The following is an 18,829-nucleotide window of genomic DNA, read 5'->3' as shown; positions in this document are numbered from 1 at the left end:
GGGAATCCACACCTCATAGGGGTGCTGGAGCTCTGCTCGCCATCTGCTTTAGATTGGTCACGGCGTCTCCATGCCCACAGGTGACAGAGCAGGGCGCTGGCCTGGAGTTACCTTTGGTTTGTCTGGTTCCCGGGAATAGGCTGTGTACAGCTCTTTGAAGATGCCTTTGTTTTTGGCTAGGAGAGTCTCCTCTTTGTAAATGTGGTCAATCTTGGACTGTCGGCACCCAAAGACCAGAATCATCGGGCAGGGCTTGAGTGCTGCAGCAGACACAGGTGGGAGAGCAGTGAGTCATAGTCATCATGTGCACCCCGTTTCCCAAGCCCAATTTCACACACACCCTCCTGCACAGAATGGACACATGCTCTGCTTAGATTTCCTCTTTGCCTGCTAGCAGCCATTCTATGCACTCTGAGGGAGGCTATTTTAGCTACATCGTTCTGTTCCTTGGGACAGCAGATGGCAGAGGAGGAAAGATAGAGAGTGAGAGAGGAGATACTTGGGGAGATTGTGTAACCACTCAGAGTTGTACACAGAGATCCAGGGTCCCAAATAATAGTGCGGTATAAAACAAGGTAGTTATTTTTGTGGGAGATTTTTTTTTAAATCATTTGTTTGTTTTTGCAATAAAAATCATCTTTAAACCAAAATGTTTTGATTCTCCATTGAAAAACGTAGGACAAAAAGGCATGAAGTATTATCTAAAGGAAAAAAATAATGAAATACGTCTCGGAAAAAGGCCAGTGGAAAAAAACATTGAACCTGCTCTCTGTGAGTTCACCTCATAGTCAGCAAAACACAGCCATGGCTATACATATGCACGCACTTCAGCAGTCATCTTGTGACTCAGCCTGACCCCTCTAGCACTGAACATACAAGTGCCAATCATTGGAGCTAAGTTGATTAATGGCAAGTTTTAGGCTCCAGCCCTCACCAGCTCCAGCCACCAGAGAGCAATGTGATCACATGTACTCAGTCAGTGCATTACACTTGAGTTCGCTGAGGTGTCACTCACTCGCCCTGTTACTTACCCAAGGCTCAAGACCTCAGACCCACCTTTGTGCTCTATTTCAAAGAACCGTTGCTGCCAGAAGCTCCGGAAGGGGGCGATTCCTGTACCTGGGCCAATCAGGATGCAGGGAACCTGGGGATCTTGTGGCATGTGGAACCCAGGTGCTCTGGGTAAACAAGTTACAAAGTTAGTGATGCCTTGTGACAGGGTGTACCAGCCCCACAGCGAAGCTAAGGGAATTGCCGTGGCCTAACCAGCTGAGAAAGCCCCACCCCCACAGCCCTACTGGGCATGGTCCCACTGGAGATAGACTACAAAACCCTCTGGAGAAGCTTAGTCAGGGCGGACCGCTGAAGGGGAAGGAGGTGCTGCAAGAGCTCCAGTGATGGAAGAAGCAGCAGCGAAGCTGGGCCACACAGCAGCAGCCAGACCAATAGGAACTACCAGAGGAGCCCCAGAACCAGAAAGACTACGGAGACAGCAGTTGCCAGGGAACAGTAGGAAGTAGCCCAGGGTGGGGAACTGTTCTCCGGGTGCTCAGGGTGCGGAGCGGGAAATGGCCTGTGCCACTGTCAATAGAGCCGGAACCTAGTGGAGACGGAGGACCTGGGTCCCCCTACTTCCTCCTTAGCTAGCCCATGTGGGTGAAGTTTTTCTACAGGCCTCTGGGCAGCATTACTCCTATTAGAGGAGTCTTGTGGTTGGACTCTAGCTGCTAGGTAGTATTACCCCTAGTAAAGGGGACTCGTGTATGGACTCTGGCTGCTAGGCCATATTACCCCTAGTAAAGGGGATTCATGTATGGACTGTGGCCCCTAGGCCCTATTACCCCTAAGAAAGGGAACTTGCATACGAACTTGACTGTTGGGCTGTATTACCCCTAGTAACAGGACTTGTGGGTAGACTCCAGCCATTAGGCCATGATACCCCTAGTGAAGGGGATTTGACTCAAGGAGCCTCCAAGAATAGGTCGCCCCTCGACACGACTGTAATGGGACAAGGCTAAAGCTGGGTCAATGCAATCCTCGTGGGAGTAGAAATGTAGCTCAGACATGCAGGAGCAGAAGTTTGAGTGCAGAAGGCAGTGGGGAAAAGTGGCACTTTTGCACAGAACTTCTAAGCAGAGCACATTGTAATGGTCCCATCTGCAGCCCACACTCCACTCTCTTCTGTGCTCCTGGCTGTACAGGGGCATTGGGCACCACACCCTGCTCTTGCAGACTGCTCTGCAGGTCATTAGTTCTCCCCCTGGTCAGGGTGATGAGGCAGCTCATTCATAGACATCCCACTTGTGCAGTGGGTGCACATGATGGGCTAGAGACAGAGATTTGGGTGCTCTCTGCTGTTGATCAGTCTTGGAGTGGGCTTTTGGGGTCAAAGTGTGTCCCCTCCCTTCCAAACTCTTCCTGGCTCTCCAGGACTCCACATGCAGTGAACATGACACTCACCCTCTTACAAAACAGGGCACAATTTCATCTGTCTGTATCCGGTTAAACCAAGAGGAACAGACCCCGTGGTGTATCGGTCCTTCCCCATCTAGGAGAGGAAAGGAAGAGGGGGTTTGTACCCTGCCCCAGCTCTGCTGAATGGATCAGTGCAGAACACCCTGTTTATCTCTCTGTGCCCAACGGATCACTCTGCCAAACCTCCCCCCATCCTTGCCGCGACATCGTCATCAGCAGCAGCCAACTTGGGATTCAGAGTCAGAACAGCCAGCACAGAGTGGTCCCTGGGGCCAATTCTGCTCAGCAGGATGCTCTCATTCTGGGCAGGCTGGGTCACTGCAGCACTCATAGAGGGCTGGCTTCTCCCAGGCTAACATCAGGGAGATGCCATTGGCTGCAGAAGGGGAGTTTGTGATTATGTTGTGGCCCTAGACACTCCCCTTGCCCAGTGCTGAATGGGACTGTCCAGAACTGTCTCCAGCTGGGGGAGAGTTTTCCAAGAAACCTTGGCCATGGGCTCCTTTGGGGGTGGGGGGGAGTTATAAATTAGGCACCTTCTCCCCCTCCCTCCTCCCATGTGCCTTGAGAAGATGACTGCACAGGCCAGATCAGTGCTAGGCAGTGCCACGTGGAAGAAGAATATTCAGCATTTCTTTGCGTTTCCCAGGAGTGGGAGGCAGGAGAGACACATGGCTGCCATCTTCGGGGGAGGCAGAGCTGGAATCTCATCTCCCCAACACCCACTGGTGTGAGGCAGCCGAAACAAGCACGTTCTGCCTTTGTGCTGCATCATGCACAGGGTTGTCAAGCCTCCAGGACGGGCCTGGAGTTTCCCAGAACTGGCGTCAATCTCCCAGGGACTATTGAGCGCAATCCTGGAGATTTGAAATGGAACTCTGAAGAAAATGACATTACGTCATATTGGGGAGAGAGGGAAAAATCTCCCAGAACAGCTTCTGTCAGTAGTGGCAACTCTAATAGTGCAGAGTGTCCTGGAAAAGCATGAGAGCCCCCAGCTTCAGCTGCTGAATCTGGATGCTGCTCCCTCCATCCCACCCTGGAGGAGATCCCACATGAATAGGTGAGTCCCCATCCCCAAACAGACACACAACCCCATAGGTTCATGGCCACTACCCACAATGCACGTGGAGACAAGGGCCCCATCTCAGTACTGCCCAGGGCCAGTTGCTGAAGCGCAAACCAGGAGCTAGCACGGTACCTCGAGTGCGGTAGGAGAGCACAGCCACGGTGAGGTGCACCTCGTCCAGGGACATGTCGGGAGAGGAGCTGATGGAGTAATAGCGAGGCTGCAGCAGAGGCAGCTGGGTGAGCAGCAGGGTGGAAGGCATCTGCACGGATGGGAACTCCTCCAGCACCTCCACTATGGTGGGGTTTTTGGACCATTTCCATTCCTCATACTCCTGCAAGCCCTGAAGCGAGGGAGGGAAAGGACGAGTGAGCTCTTGTTCTAGGCCAGAAGCACTGCACCACGAGAGTCCCATGGCAGGATGCAGCAGACAAAGGAGAGCTCTAGCAGGAGATCCCAGGGCTTAAGGGCACCCAGGTCTGCTCTGGTCCTGATTGCCACTCATTCTAGAGACTGCTCCTCAGGCCTCAAACCTTCCTGACAAAGCCTCCAGTGGATTCCGAACTTCTCCCATTATTAGACACAATCACAAGGGAGCCCCAGGCTGAGAGATTCTCCTACACAGACACAGCAGGAGAGGTGCAAGACACCCTACATTGATTGCAGGGTTGAGAGATCAGGGGACAGGAAATCAAGAGCCGTACATTCAGTCTCCAGCTCCGCCACAGACTCCCTGCATGATCCTGGGCAAGTCACTTTACTCCAGAGCCCTCCTTTGTGGAGCCATCCGGTTAAATTCACTGAACATAAAGCATGCTAAGGTGAGCTACATCAGTGGAAAGACACTGGCCCATTTAAGTGTGTCAGTAGCCCTCGGTAAGGAGCCACCGGGGGAGACCTCTCTGGTCAGGATGGAATAATGTGTCTTGGTGACATGTAATTTCCACAGGCCGCATTTCTATTGGAATCCGGTTCCAGGATTTGAGAAGGCAAGTCACTGACAGCTGTTTACATAGACAAGCTGCTTTCCTCAGCCAGATTCATCCTAAGACATCCAGGAGGTAGATACAGAGGTGGAGAGTTCATCAAGAGGGAAACTTACCAACCACTAAGGTTAAGCAGGAGTGTGGGGCATGCAAGCCTCCTACACTAGAAAGAGGCTGCCAACTGGACCTACAGATTTACCTTGCTGAGGACCTGCAGACGTTTCTTCTCCTTGTCACTGGTGGCCAGTAAGGCAAACTGCTGTAGCAGCAGAGGGGTGGGAGGCGTGGTGATGTCCAGGTAGCACTTAAATGCCTGGAAGATGGTGCAGGGTGGTATGCGGTTCTCATCCGTCCAGTTACTGATGACACCTGATGGGAGAGAATCCATTGCTGGCTGAGTTTGCCAGCGCACTTTGGACAATGGAGGCTTGGACTCCAGCGTGAGACAATGAACGAGGAAGGGCTAGAAAGAAGAATCTGGCACAATCTGGTGCTCCCAATGACCTTATGTTGTACGATCAGCCACATTCATGATACCACGGCTGGTTCTTCCACTCTTGTATCGCTCCGGGGGGGTGGAGTGAGAAGAGCATTTGCCACCCGTTTAGTGTTGGACAATGCAGTGTCAGGCCCATAGACTGTCCAGTACTCAAGAGCTCAACGCTCTGCATCAAACACCATTTAACTCGACTTTCCATGGACCTGAAGAGGTTTCAGCTTGCCAGAAGGAGCAGAAAACGCTCCCCTACAGCCCTGTTGTTCTGTGACACATTGCTTTGAGCACTCCACAGTCCCAAAATGCTGCGCAGCTGGGTACCCTCTCTCATGACAGGGAAGCTAAAACCAGAGCTCCAAACCCTACAGTCCTTATGGGAACGCACCAGGGAATGGGTCCAAACCTCTCCCCACCAGGATCCATGGAGCACCCAGAGACTCTGTGGGGAGGGGTGGGGGTAACGGGGTCCAGCTGGCCCCAGTGAGGGTGTCTGCGCTGGCCCTCCTTACCTAAAGCTGTGCTCCTTTCCTCCAAGAGCTCCACCTTCACCAGCTGGTTGGTTGGAGGTGCATCCTCGAGTCTTTCGATCAGAGCATTGACCAAGTCCTCGTGGTTGCCTGGGAACACTCCCAGGTGGTCTCCAGGCAGGTAGCGCAGCTCCTGTTGCCCATTGGTGTGAAGTCGCAGGAAAATCGTTGACCGACTGCAGGGAGGAGGGTGAAAAACAAAACAATCCTGACCCCATGAGGAGCCCACTGGACACCTGTAAGCCCCCAGCTAGTGGGTCCCAGTTCCGGTAGTTGTCTCTTTGAGTGGGTTTTTCTAAGGCGCAGGAGCAGCCCAGTGTGTCTGCCCAGATGATCTCATGTTTGAACCAACAAAAGGGAAACAAGAACGAGAGCTTAGGGAAGAAGCTGTCCTCTGTTCACACCTAGTCACCCGCCCCACTCTGACATGGTGGTGTTCTTCATCGCTAGCCATCCTTCTGCATACAGCTTGGAAAGCCAAACTCGCTGGCCCAGTGTTGCCTACATGGAACTATCATATCACTGCCCTGCCATGAATGCAGCACAGACACTGTCCCTTTCTCTGCACTAGCATTCAACATTTTTATCAATGACCTGAATGAGGGGATGGGTTACACCCTCAGCAAGTTTGCCGATGACGCTAAGCTAGGGGGAGAGGTAGACACGTTGGAAGGCAGGGATAGGGTCCAGAGTGACCTAGATAAATTGGAGGATTTGGGCCAAAAGAAATCTGATGAGGTTGAACAAGGACAAGTGCAGAGTCCTGCACTTGGGATGGAAGAATCCCAAGCACTACTACAGGCTAGGGACTGACTGGGTAAACAGCAGTTTGGCAGAAAAAGACCTGGGGGTTACAGTGGATGAGAAGCTGGATATGAGTCTACAGTGTGCCCTTGTAGCCAAGAAGGCTAATGGCATATTGGGGTGCATTAGGAGGAGCATTGCCAGCAGATCTAGAGAAGGGATTATTCCCCTTTATTCGGCTTTGGTGAGGTCACATCTGGAGTATTGCGTCCAATTCTGTGCCCCCCATTTCAGAAAGGATGTGGTCGCATAGGAAAAAGTCCAATGGAGGGCAACCAAAATGATTAGGGAGCTGGAGCACATGACTTATGAGCAGAGGCTGAGGGATTTCTGCTTATTTAGTCTGCAAAAAAGAGAAGAGTGAGGGGGGATTTGATAGCAGCCTTTAACTTCCTGAAGGGGGGTTCCAAAGAGGATGGAGAGAGGCTGTTCTCAGTGGTAACAGATGGCAGAACAAGGAGTAATGGTCTGAAGTTGCAGTGGGGCAGGTCTAGGTTGGATATTAGGAAAAACTATTTCCCTAGGAGGGTGGTGAAGCACTGGGATGGGTTACCTAGGGAGGTGGTGGAATCTCCATCCATAGAGGTTTTTAAGTCCCGGCTTGACAAAGCCCTGGCTGGGTTGATTTAGTTGGGATTGGTCCTGCCTTGGGCAGAGGGCTGGACTCGATGGCTCCTGAGATCTCTTCCAGCCCTGGGATTCTATGATTGCTGAGGTCATCAGGAACAGCTCACGGAACCCAGTTAGTTCGTGAGCTACTGCAGCCCTAGCAGCAGAATCCTGTGTACTGTTTTGGTCCAGCACATCAGAACAATGGGTCACAGGTGTAAATCAGGAGAAACTCCACTGAAACTCCACCTGGCCCTACTGTCTTAAAGCATGTGTGTAAGTGCGGCCAGGTCTCCATTACACGTTTCAGTATAACCACATTGCTCTGGGGGTGGGGCACACACAGTTGTACCGGTCGAACTGCTGGTGTAGATAGCACTCTGTCAGCGGGAGGACTCCTCCAAGCAACATAGCAAAGGTGAAGCATAATCAGACTCCTTACTGCTGGGGATACTGTGGGGAGTTCTTCACAGACAGGAGCCTGCCTGAGATACCCGTAGAGGATTCACTGCATTAGATGCTAGCTAGGAAACATTCAGCACTAAGTTAGAACAACTGTTTATAACACGGCACACTTGAGGCCTAGGCTGGCTGATTGGTATCAGCATTGGTTGGAATTAAAACATTTAAAGTGTTGGGTGTGTGTGTGCCATGTGAATGCACAAGTGCAGATTGTGAGTGCATGTCATGTGAATGTACAAGTGCAGACTGTGAGTGTGCATGTCATGTGAATGCACAAGTGCAGACTGTGTGTGTGTGTGACATGTGAATGCACAAGTGCAGACTGTGTGTGTGTGTGACACGTGAATGCACAAGTGCAGTGAGCATGAGTGTCATGCGTATAAGGGCGAGATGTATGGCTGCCACCACTCCTACCTGGATTTTGGGCTCTGCAGATTCTGGCGCATGAGCAGCCGGGCAGCATACACTCGCTTTTTGTGAATGCTGTACAGACCTGTGGATGAGACGATTCAATCAAAGGAATGTGTCCGAGAATGGCCAGGACAGGCTGCCCACAACCCCGCCCCTTGGGTGTGGCTGGGCATCACCAACTTTGGCACTTCAGCACATGGTCTGGCCTGCATCAGCTGAGTGAGTCCAGGGTGTGCTGGCTTGGGCCCTCCTGATCCACACCTTCAGGGCCATGTGAGAGGAACGAATGATTGCAGCAGCTCCCTGCTGTCAGCAGGCCAGTAACTGAGGGACTGAGAAACACCCACCACCACCAGCTGCATGCCTACTATACCACCACCTATCTCATCTCGCTGGCAGCTGGCATCACAACTCAGGAGACAGGGCTACATCCACCAGCTGCAGGAGCTGTGTTTCAGTGCATTCACCCTGGGCTATGCCAGAGGAGGGAAGGTTTTACATAGGTAGCTTAGAATGCTCCTGGACATTCAGTGCTGCCCCAGCTTTCCACTGCCCTGGCACAGACACTGGCCCTACACCTTCCTCCAGCAGCGCATTGGCTTCCTATCCTGAGTGGGACTTGGTGGGGGGAGGAAGGACTGCAAAGAGGCAAAACTGGACAAAGCTTCAACGGAATTCTCCTCTCGGATCACCGTGTGCTAGACTGGGCCCCTGGAAGTGGAATGAGGGGTGGGGACAAGGGGGAGTTTTCTCTCTAGCGGTAGGTTAGCCATGGGGTGAAGGGTATGGGAGGAGCAGTGAGCAGAAGGGAACCAGAGGGAGGGAGGTGAGGGGGAAGGAGGGAGAGAACAGAGGGAGCAGGGAAAGCAGAGAAACAGGACAAGGTTGAGGGAGGGTGAGAAACGGACAAGAGAGAGTCGAATACCCGCAGAGAGGAATGAGAGGGTCTCAGCAGGTCTCTGCCCAGGGAGACCTGTTCCCTCGCTACAGGTAAGCCCCAAAGATTGTCATCTTCCCCAGGGTCTGCCCAGTTGCAGCGACAAGCGTCCGTACCTTGGGTGAGCTCAGGGGCCTCAGCCACATAGGTCAGGCGGAACTTGCTCCTTTTCCAGCTCCGGTCGTTGCTGATGAGGGAGTTGTTGGCCTTCTCAATGTTCACGTCGTCTCCCACGCAGAACACGTCGCACGCTGCCTGCAGCACACACCTGGTTGTCAGGGAACCCTCCAGCTCGCCCAGGCCTCCAGCCCAGCCTGGCTCCTTGGAGGGGCCACCACCAGCCCCCTGACTACTACATGCTTATGGAAGGGAAGGCGGAGGGGACAGTGTCAAGCATAACACAGGAGGCTGGGCAAGCTGCCCCGGGACATCTCAGAGGTATATTCTGCCTGTGGTGCATGGGCAATCTCCCGTCAATGTCTGTGTCTGTCACACACACACGCACACACACACACACACACACACACAGGAATATTCCCTAGAACTCCCCCCCCCCCACACACACATTCCACCAACTTGGCTGCAGATGGGCTCAAACCAGAAGCCCAGTTTTTATCTCCCCCCACCCTTGAGTTTGGGGTGTTTGGAATCTGAAATGGCTCCTTCTTTTGTACTGCGCCAGACCACAGCCTTGCTTCCCCCCACCTTCTGTGATTGAAGGGGTCCAGATTCCACGCCCCCCCCACTCTTGCCGGCTCTCATGATCTGACTGCAAATCTCATGAGATCTGAAGTTTCTCTTTAATGCCCCAGGTCCTGGAGTCAGAATATTATTTGAAAATAACAACTTTAATACAAAAATAAGAGGTGTAAATTCCTGGTCCTCCTGGCATGGAAGAAAGCTTAAAATTGTGACCACTAATGGCTCAAGAACCAGCAGGCCAATAAATTGAACTCAGCTCTGACTACAGATTGAACCTCTCTACTCAGGGAGCCTCGGGACCTGTCCGGTGCCGAATCAAAGAATTTGCTGAACCACAAACGGTCAATATTGCCTAGCAGCATTACCAACACTTCCACTGCTTACTGGGCTCTGAGAAGACATTGAATGGTAAATTAGAGCTAAATAACAGCACAGAATATGGAGAGCCAGGGCTGGTGGCTGTAAATAAACTACAGTAAAACTTCAGTAGTCCGGCATCCAATAGTCCGGCACTCCTGATAGTCCGGCATCAAAATGGCAAGAACCTAGTGAGTGAGCTTCGGCAAACAATGAGTTACAAGGTAACAGCGGCAGCAGCTGAACTGCGCAAAAAGGGTAAAAAAGGCTTAAAAAACCGAAAACATTACAGTATACTGTATACAGTATGTACAATACAAAGGGTTAAGAACACTTTATATATCCCTATATAATGTATACAGTATATATATAACCAGTTTATAGTACCTCCTGATAGTCCGGCATATCTGATAATCCGGCACCACCTAGGTCCCATAGGTTCCGAATTATCAGAAGTCTACTGTATTTGAAAACATAGGAAACTTGGCCACACCCAAAATAAGTGGACATCTAGCTAACTAAAATCATGCCGGACCATGGATGTTGCCAGACCAGAGGGCACCAGACTAGAGAGGTTCAACCTGCACTGTTAAAGTGTCTCCAATTTGTTTTTTGCCTGACATGATTTTTGAACCGGCAGGGCTGATAATACTGGATTCACACCCCTCTATAGCAAAGGACCCCACCTCTCTTTATATGTGGCTGAACTAAAACCCAGAATACTGGGCTGGTCACTGTTCAGCAAGAGCCAACTTCTAGAAGCCACATAAGTGCCACATCCAAACCATGAAAGCAACCTAGCCTGGTGAGAAGGCTCCAGGTTACCCTAAGCTCTGCTCTAGGTCTCTCGCAGGGTTCCTAGACACATTCAGTGCTGCCTGAACCAGGCCAGCTGGGCCACCGTGACCTGCCTGGTTCCCTGAGAGCAGGGGTGCACACAGGCAGACGCCCTGAGGAGCCAGGTCTAAGTCTCTGCTTTGTTTGCTCTGAATCTTTGCCCCTCACAAAGAGCAAGGCTGCTAAAGACATGAACTCCGAAAGACTTGCATTGTGCCAGGGTCCAATTTTAACTAAGAGAGGATTTGCCCACTGGCAGCTTCCTGGGCTCTTTCTCCTCTCCTCTCCCCTCCCAATCCCCAGCCCCCTTTCTAAAGACATGGGAAGCAGACTACCTTGAAGACCTTTTTGGCCCAGGTCCTGAAAGACTCTTCCTGGCCACAGAGCTCATCCCCCTCCCCCATGCGGAGGATGCGCTCCCCTCCCAGCTCCTCCAGGAGGGTGTCGACAGCACGAGCGAAGGCGCAGAAGTGGGGGTAGGCTCGCGATCCCAGGCCGAACACCGAGAACCTGCAAGCAGACCAGAGAGCTGCAGCTGCCTGACGTCGCCGGTGGAGACCGAGCAAGGAGCGTCCACCTGCGGAGGCAGCGCTTCCACCCACATGCCCTTGTTCAGCCTGTAGGCCTAGCAGGAAAAGAGAGAAACAAACCCACCTGCACCCCTCCTGGCTCCCCAAAACCAGAGCATCAGGGCTCAGCCTCCCCCAGTCTGAAGCCAAAGAAGGAAACCTTACAGAGGTAACTGCACCTCTCCAATTCTGTTAGGAAATGGCCATGACTACCTCTCCCTGGCACTGCAGTGGGAGCATGGCGGGCTGTGTCTTGCTGGGGGTGGTGGGATCCGGCCAGCAAGAGGCTAGGGTGGGAGAGGCTGTCAATCACTGAGCCAAGGCTGACACTCCTACAGATGTGGATGTGCCAACACAGCAAGTCACAGCTCAATAGTCCTAGCAGGACTGGGGCGATGCCTGGTAACTAGTCTCCTATGGCCCCAGGAAGTCAGTCAGGAGAAGGGGGGAATATAATAGGGACATCAAGTTAGGCTAGCTCGGGGAGCTGGTGGTGATTGGCCTGTTGCACAGCTGCTTAGAGGAGATCTTTGCTTCAGGGAGCCGTGGTGCTGGCAGGTCCCCTTGCTGCTACTAAACACTGACAAAGCTGGAGCCAGTCTGGCTCACCTGTGCAGCAGGTTTGCGAAAGCAGCTGATAGAATTGTAAGAATGCCCTCGGTATTTAGGTGATAGGTGGTTGTGAGTTGCTGTCTGCATTAATCTCACTTGTAACCCTCTGTTGCCCATATTCCAAGGTCACATTCGGGAGTTTTGCATCGTGAGCCTCTGCAACTGCGTATGCCACCAGACAGGAGGGAGACACCAACCAGGGTAGCACGCTGATTTCCAGCAGAAGGTGTTACATCCTGGCCAACAGGAGAGGCCCTGCGGCTACTTGACTACTGTGGAACCCTTAAGAAGATGAAAAACTTTGCTGATTGCTTTTCTCCCTCCTCAGGAAGGGGAATCATAGCAGTGAATTCCTACTCCTCCCATCAGCTAGGTGTGCAGCTCAAGCACGAGGGAGGAAGGGGATAAAAATCCCCAACAAGGAAGAACTGAACTATTATTCATCCTTAAATTTGACACTTTACGAATGGGCCTTAATAGAGATGCTAACAACCTTACCCATTACAAAGATAGCATCCCCAAATATCACCCCCTAATATCATTATCTCATAGACACTAAACTCCCCCCCCACACATTCCCCCTCTCTTCTAAAATCTGATTTGTCAATTTTATGTGTGTTCATTTTTTAAAATTGTATCCTTTGGTATATATGGTTGTGCCAATTTTCTTCCACTATTTGATCTGAGGAAGTGGGTCTGGCCCACGAAAGCTCATCACCTAATAAACCATCTTGTTAGTCTTTACAATGTTGCATAGTCCTGTCTTTTGTTTATGCTGCTTGGGCACTAGGAGGCAGGGCTTAGTAGGCATAACCAAAAGATCCCCAGTGCTTAAGGGTGGGTTAGCCCAAGAGGACATACAGAGCTTGCTTTTTGCAGAAGCTTCTCTTACTGTTTGAAATTTAAGCTTGGAACTTATTGGTGTGTAAGTCGACCTGCTTTAGCCTTGTAAATAACTCCTGTTTCCCTTTCCTATTTCATAAACTGTGGACAGTTTATTAGAGGATTGGCTTCATGCGCTGTCTTTGATGTGAGATCTAAGGTGTAACTGACCTGGGGGAAGTGGCAGGTCCTTTGGGACTGGGCATAACCTGAATAGCGCAGTGATGGTTGGTTGTAGGGGACCATCTATCATGGCTTGCCTGAGTGGCACAGCAGATCAGAGTGCCCCAGAGAACCACCTGTGACTCCATGGTTAGGGTGTTACAGCACCAGAGGAGTTCACACAGAACTCAGTACAGGAATCAGCCAGTTTGGGGCTTGGGCCTTGGTTCTCAACAGTCTGCCTGGCAGCGGGGGGTCATGCTTTTGAGGCACTGTGGATGGGCCTCTCTTGTTGGCCACGGCATAATACTTTCTGCTGGAAATCAGCATACGACTCTAGTTCGTGTCTCTCTCCTGTCTGGAGCCCTTTGCATCAGCTGCAGCATCCCTTCTCTTCTCTCTCCTTCCCCGAGGCCCTTATGGGCTGATGGAGACAGGCGGAGCCCTTGAGAAGCAACCCCTCCCTCCCTCTCCATGCTGCTCACCTGACATTAGCCAGAGGCCCTGTGCTCTCAAAGTTGTCCCTGGCCTCGGGCCCATCACTTGAAGACTTCCGTGCATCCGAGTAAGAGGAGACACTGTTAAAACGGACCTTGTAGCTCCTGCAAACAGCAATGACAGCAAGTGTTATGGCAGCTGCAGCTCTTGCTCCTGGGTCACAGTGCCAGAGATGGGACAGGCCATCGAGTGCTGGGAAAAGGGGCACAGTTTGGGTAGTGCTCCCCAGGCAGAGCCTGAGTTCAGGGCTCTGCTCTTTGCCTGTCCCACGGGAGGCTATTAATAGTGCACAGAGCAGGGAGCTGAGCTCTCTTCCCTACAGTGGGTGCAACCCATCGACCGTGTATGTTACATGCCTCCGGAGGCAGAGTCTGTTGCAAGCCCTCAACAGAATCTTAGAACACTAGGACTGGAAGGGACCTCGAGAGGTCATTGAGTCCAGTCCCCTGCCCTCACAGCAGGACCCAGCACCCTCTACATCAAGGGTTCCCAACCTTTTTCGGTTCCCGTTACCCCCTTGGCTTTTAGTAAACCTTCCCTTACCCCCCTATTCAATATGAAAGGAAATACATTCTAGACTCTAGAATCCACAACTTTTTTCACTAACACTACTACTTTTGGAATAATTCAGTTAGGATAATCTAGTTATTTACCAAATATTCCCCGTACCGCCTTGACAAGCTTCTCATACCCCCTGGGGGTATGCGTACCCCAGGTTGGGAACCCCTGGCCTAGAGCATCTCTGATAGACATTTATCTAACCTGCTCTTAATTATCTCCACAGATGGAGACTCCACAACCTCCCTGGGCAATTTATTCCAGTGATTCATCACCCTGACAGGCAGGAAGTTTTTTCTAATGCCCAACCTAAATCTCCCTTGTTGCAGCACCCTGTGCTCCCCAGGCAAATGCTGTATCCCCTAAGCCACACCAGTATCCATTCCACCTTCCCTACCTTCAGAGGGTCCCTGCCTTTCTAATGTGGGAGCCATATTCATCTGTGGATCCCAGGGGTTGAGCTGCTGGAGCCACATAGGGGACGGGACCGGATGGGGGCAATGGCCAGATGGGGGCCAGGCTGGGCGAGGCACCTCAGCCAGGCTGCTGGGGCACCAGGGCCTGCTGCAGGATCGGGACTGAGACCAGGACACCATGAACAGATGGGGGTCAGGCCTGGGTGGGGGCCACCATGACTGAATGAAGGTTGGGGCTGGAGCAGCTGCGGCTGAATGACGCTGAATTTGGGCCCAGGCTATTGCAGCTGGATCAAGGCTGGGGCAGCCCCACCCCCTCAGCAGGATTGGGACCAGGTAGCCATGGCAAGAGCCAGGTTGCAGCTGTATGGCCTGTGACAGTTTCCTGGCTGGAGCCTAGAGGCCTTGGCGGGTTCGAGGGCAGGCTAGTTCATTGAGCACTACAGCGGCACAGCTTACAGGGATCTTAGGTACAGAACCTTGCGAAGGGTTGGGCTCTACATTAAGCTATCGGGCTAGAATTTCCAGTGGTTTCTCAGGGATTAGGATTCCATTGCCATTCATGGAGGATTCCAGTGCCATTCATTGAGGATTCCATTGCCATTCATTAAGGATTCCATTGCCATTCATGGAGGATTCCAGTGCCATTAGATTCTCGAGTTCAGAAATGCTGATCTTAGCACATAGAAAAGTGTTCTTCACCTCCAGGTCTGAAGGCCACTGCCCCTGGTTTCTGATGGCTTCCCCCAGAGAGAGGGTCACTAGTCAGCCATTAGTATTGACATGAGTCATGCTCACAGCAAGACCAGCTCTGGAGCTTACTGTGGGAAGGAGGGGACAGAGACAGCCCATCATATATCTAGGTTCCAGGCTGTGCAGGCCCTTAAAGATAGTAGAATCTCAGATTAGGGTTTGGAAGAAACCTCAGGAGGTCATCCAGTCCAACTACAGTTAAATCATCCCAGCCAGGGCTTTGTCAAGCCTGGCCTTAAAAACCTCTAGAGATGGAGATTCCACCCCCTCCCTAGGGAATCCATCCCAGTGCTTCCCACCCTCCTAGTGAACTAGTGTTTCCTAATATGCAACCTAGACACCCCCTTCCCCACAACTTAAGACCATCACTCCTTGTTCTGCCATTCATCACTACTGAGAACAGCCTCTCTCCATCCTCTCTGGAACCTCCCTTCAGGAAGTTGAAGGCTGCTATCAAATCCCCCCTCACTCTTCTGTAAACTAAATAAGCTCTAAATAAGCCGGCTGGACCCTCTCCAATGTGTCCACATCCTTTCTGTGATGGGGGGCCCAGAACTGGACACAGTACTCCAGACGTATCTCACTAATGCTGAATAAAGGGGAATAAACCCTTCTGTAGATCTGCTGGCAATGCTCCTCCTAATGCACCATAATATGCCATTAGTCTTCTTGGCTACAAGGGCACACTGTTGGCTCATATCCAGCTTCTGGATCCCCAGGTTCTTTTCTGCTGAACTGCTACTTAGCTAGTCAGTTCCTAGCCTGTAACAATGCTTGGGATTCTTCCATCCCATTCTTGTTGACTCTCATCAGATTTCTTTTGGCCCAATCCTCCAATTTGTGTAGAGGACTCTGGACCCTATCTCTACCCTCCAGTGTATCTACCTCTCCCCCTAGCTTAGTGTCAACACCTCAAATTGTACTTGTAAGCGACAGTAGCAGCCAGCGTTGGCTCAGATACTTAGCTCAACCCAGGTACTTGAGTTATGCATTGTTGCCCACCTCATACTCAGCTACAATCTCCTTCCAGGATACCCTGTAATGTAGGGTATTGCAAGAGTCCAGCATAGAAGCCACAATAAACCAGATAGAGAGCTATGTGAATAGCACTATGAAATGCTTTGCAGGGAGGCACCCTTTGGGATGGCCTATTGTCCTGCTCCATTAGCTGTCCCCATTAGGGAAAGAGGCCATTAAAAACCATAAGGATTTGCAGATTGGGAGCTCTATAGGGATTTGTCACAGTATATGTACGCACAGCAGGCAGGCCACTGTGGGGCTGTAACACAACAATCAGTGTGCAAGTAATTAATTGACATTATTGTTCTGAGCAAGAATGTTATTCCCTGTACTTTAGCATCATTTCTTAACTTCCAAAGGAACAGATTAGAGCCAAGACTTTTCTCCTCATTAACACCTGATTAAACCCCACTTATCACCAGCCAGATGCTAATTCTGTCCTGACTAAGCAGCAGGCATTACTATTCACTATCATCATTAGGTTTACACAAGAGACTTCACAGGGAGCTGATGTCCCAAGTAAGTGGAATATGCTGTACTAATAACAACACTGCTAGTTTGCAGCAACCTGGATATCAAAGCTCTTTGCAAAAAAATAGTAACTAACTGTGGTAGATGTTAAGTGGCTTGCCCAAGTCTCATCCTGCTTATGTAGCAGAACCGGTATCAGATGATAGAAAACTGACTTTGCTCTATCCCCAAGCTAAAACGAAGGACATGACCTTAGCTCGACGATAGTACTTACAGGTGTTTTTAGATAATACTATGGTAAACTGAGGATAGGCTCCTCTAATGTTGCCTTTCAGCCCACCTAAAGTGATTTTATGGTGAATTTCATGATATTTAGGCTCTTCCCTTAAAGCCCCAACATCTGGAGTCATGGGAGAAGCTCAGCATTTTAAAGAAAGTGACCAGTTCAGAAATGTGATCCTTCAAGCCTAAAAGGCAGATAAAAAGAAACCAACATTTATTATTTTTACATCATCTCATTGTTAAGGGTTGGCAATACAGACTGAGAGCTGCCTGGAAAAAGCAAAAGCTGTAAAACATTGCCACCTAGTGGTAAACTGGTTTAACTACAGGCTGGACCTCTGGTCTGGCGCACTTAGGATCTGACTGGTTCCCAACAAGGGAGTCTGCAGGATCAGGGGAGATCAGTTTCACTTCCGCTGCTGACAGACATTGGGTTCTCCTGGTGTCCATCAGCAGACCTAGCAAGACTTCCCTCCCAGCCTCAGAGCTCTCCTGTCTCCCACCATAGGGCTCCTGGGCCAGCCACAGGGCTGCCAGGGACGCCTGTATGGCTGCAAAGAAGAGTTCAGAAATGTGACCCTTCTAGGCTTAAAACTGGGTTGGGGGAAAGGGCCTCTGTGGGCCAGATCCAGCCCACCAAGTGAGTTGATCTGGTCCGTGGAGGCCTTGCCTCTCCGCCCACCCTCCAGACAGGGGCGGCCCGTGTCTATAGGCAAACTAGGCAGCCGCCTAGGGCATCAAATTTCATGGGGCACCGAATTCCAAACCCTGCCCCTTCCATTTCCCATTGCCTTTCTGGTGCCTTACCTGGAGCACAGCTTCCCTGAGGCCAGGATGGGGTAAGTCCCAGGGGAGGAGGAACGCGGGGGGGGGTTTCCCCTGTGCCGCGGAGGGGAGGGGCGTCGGCCCCAGGGGAGGAGGAACATTGGGGGGGTTCCCCTGTGCCACAGGAGGGGCGTGTCAGCTCCGGAGGAGGAGGAACGCAGGGGGGTTTCCCCTGTGCCACGGGGGAGGGTCGGCTCCGGGGGAGGAGGAATGTGGGGGGGTTTCCCCTGTGTTAGTAGGAACTAGGCTTCCTAGTTCGAACTACCTAGTTCGAGCCCCGTGTAGCCGCGCTGCACGGGGTTCGAACGAGCGGGGTTTTAAAAATGGCGGCGCCCCGCTTATGCCTTAAAGGCAAATAAAAAACCCTCCAATATTTATTATTTTTAAATAGTCTCAATGTTAAGGGTAGGCTTCCAGGGTTTCACTCCCCAGGGCCAGCCTAGGCCACTAGATTCCCTGCCACTAGATTCCTAGAGCTGTCTGGTCCAGCAACATCTGCGGTCCATCTGCTGGACCATGGATGTTGCTAGACCACAGTGTCCCAGACAGTGGTGAAAGTAACTTAAAATTTGTTACAGGTACTGTCCTATTGCAACCTCAGTCCCTGCCAGCTCTTTGAATAGCTCCTTGCTGGGTTTTGCCACAGCTCAGCCAGCTCCTGCTGGAGCTGTACAACAGTGTGCACTTGCTTACTTTCACCTCTGGCCTCAGACCAGAGAAGTTTAAACTGTACTATGTTCAAAACATAGCTGCACACTTGTGGTTGGCTCGTAGATCACCCATAGTTCATGGGGAACTTGCTGATGGTCCACAGCATTGCAAGAAGAGGTCCTGTGCCAGGGACACAAGGCACTTTGAGCTATGGCTTGAGTAGCCTGAGTGTTTAGTCCCAAGGCTAGGGACCTGTAATAGAAGGTAGGGAGGGTACTCCCAAGTGCCAACCCACAAGTGGCTGCAACCGCCTGCTGTTAAGGAGAAGGGACTGATAGAAGCCCAAGTGGGCTGGAGGCTGAGCCCAGGAAAGGGCTAAAGACTCCTGAAGAGGACAAAAGAGCCCTTAGAAGTCAGGCTATGCCCCAACTCTGGCTTAACCCAAGGGACCACATGGC

At 51.5% G+C, this 18,829-nt stretch overlaps 1 protein-coding gene across 6 annotated transcripts in view; it reads right to left on the bottom strand.

Moving 5' to 3' along the window:
• The window catches only part of NOS1 (nitric oxide synthase 1), a 174,477-nt gene that overhangs the window by 10,938 nt on the left and 144,710 nt on the right, over window positions 1-18,829 (bottom strand). For all 6 annotated transcript variants that reach the window (XM_075898163.2, XM_075898160.2, XM_075898158.2 and 3 more), the window contains 10 exons: window positions 13,383-13,499; window positions 11,008-11,182; window positions 8,893-9,031; window positions 7,843-7,921; window positions 5,536-5,729; window positions 4,730-4,899; window positions 3,677-3,887; window positions 2,461-2,548; window positions 1,057-1,178; window positions 112-260 (listed from right to left, as the gene is read on the bottom strand). In XM_075898163.2, coding sequence (XP_075754278.1) covers window positions 112-260; window positions 1,057-1,178; window positions 2,461-2,548; window positions 3,677-3,887; window positions 4,730-4,899; window positions 5,536-5,729; window positions 7,843-7,921; window positions 8,893-9,031; window positions 11,008-11,182; window positions 13,383-13,499 — 1,444 coding nt within the window. The remainder of the gene's footprint in view (window positions 1-111; window positions 261-1,056; window positions 1,179-2,460; window positions 2,549-3,676; window positions 3,888-4,729; window positions 4,900-5,535; window positions 5,730-7,842; window positions 7,922-8,892; window positions 9,032-11,007; window positions 11,183-13,382; window positions 13,500-18,829) is intronic.

This window comes from Pelodiscus sinensis, chromosome Z (assembly GCF_052426305.1).
Source record: "Pelodiscus sinensis isolate ZL-2025 chromosome Z, ASM5242630v1, whole genome shotgun sequence".
Lineage (NCBI taxonomy): Eukaryota > Metazoa > Chordata > Testudines > Trionychidae > Pelodiscus > Pelodiscus sinensis.
Note: the sequence above shows the minus strand (reverse complement) of the source record. Positions and strands in the feature narration are given on the sequence as shown.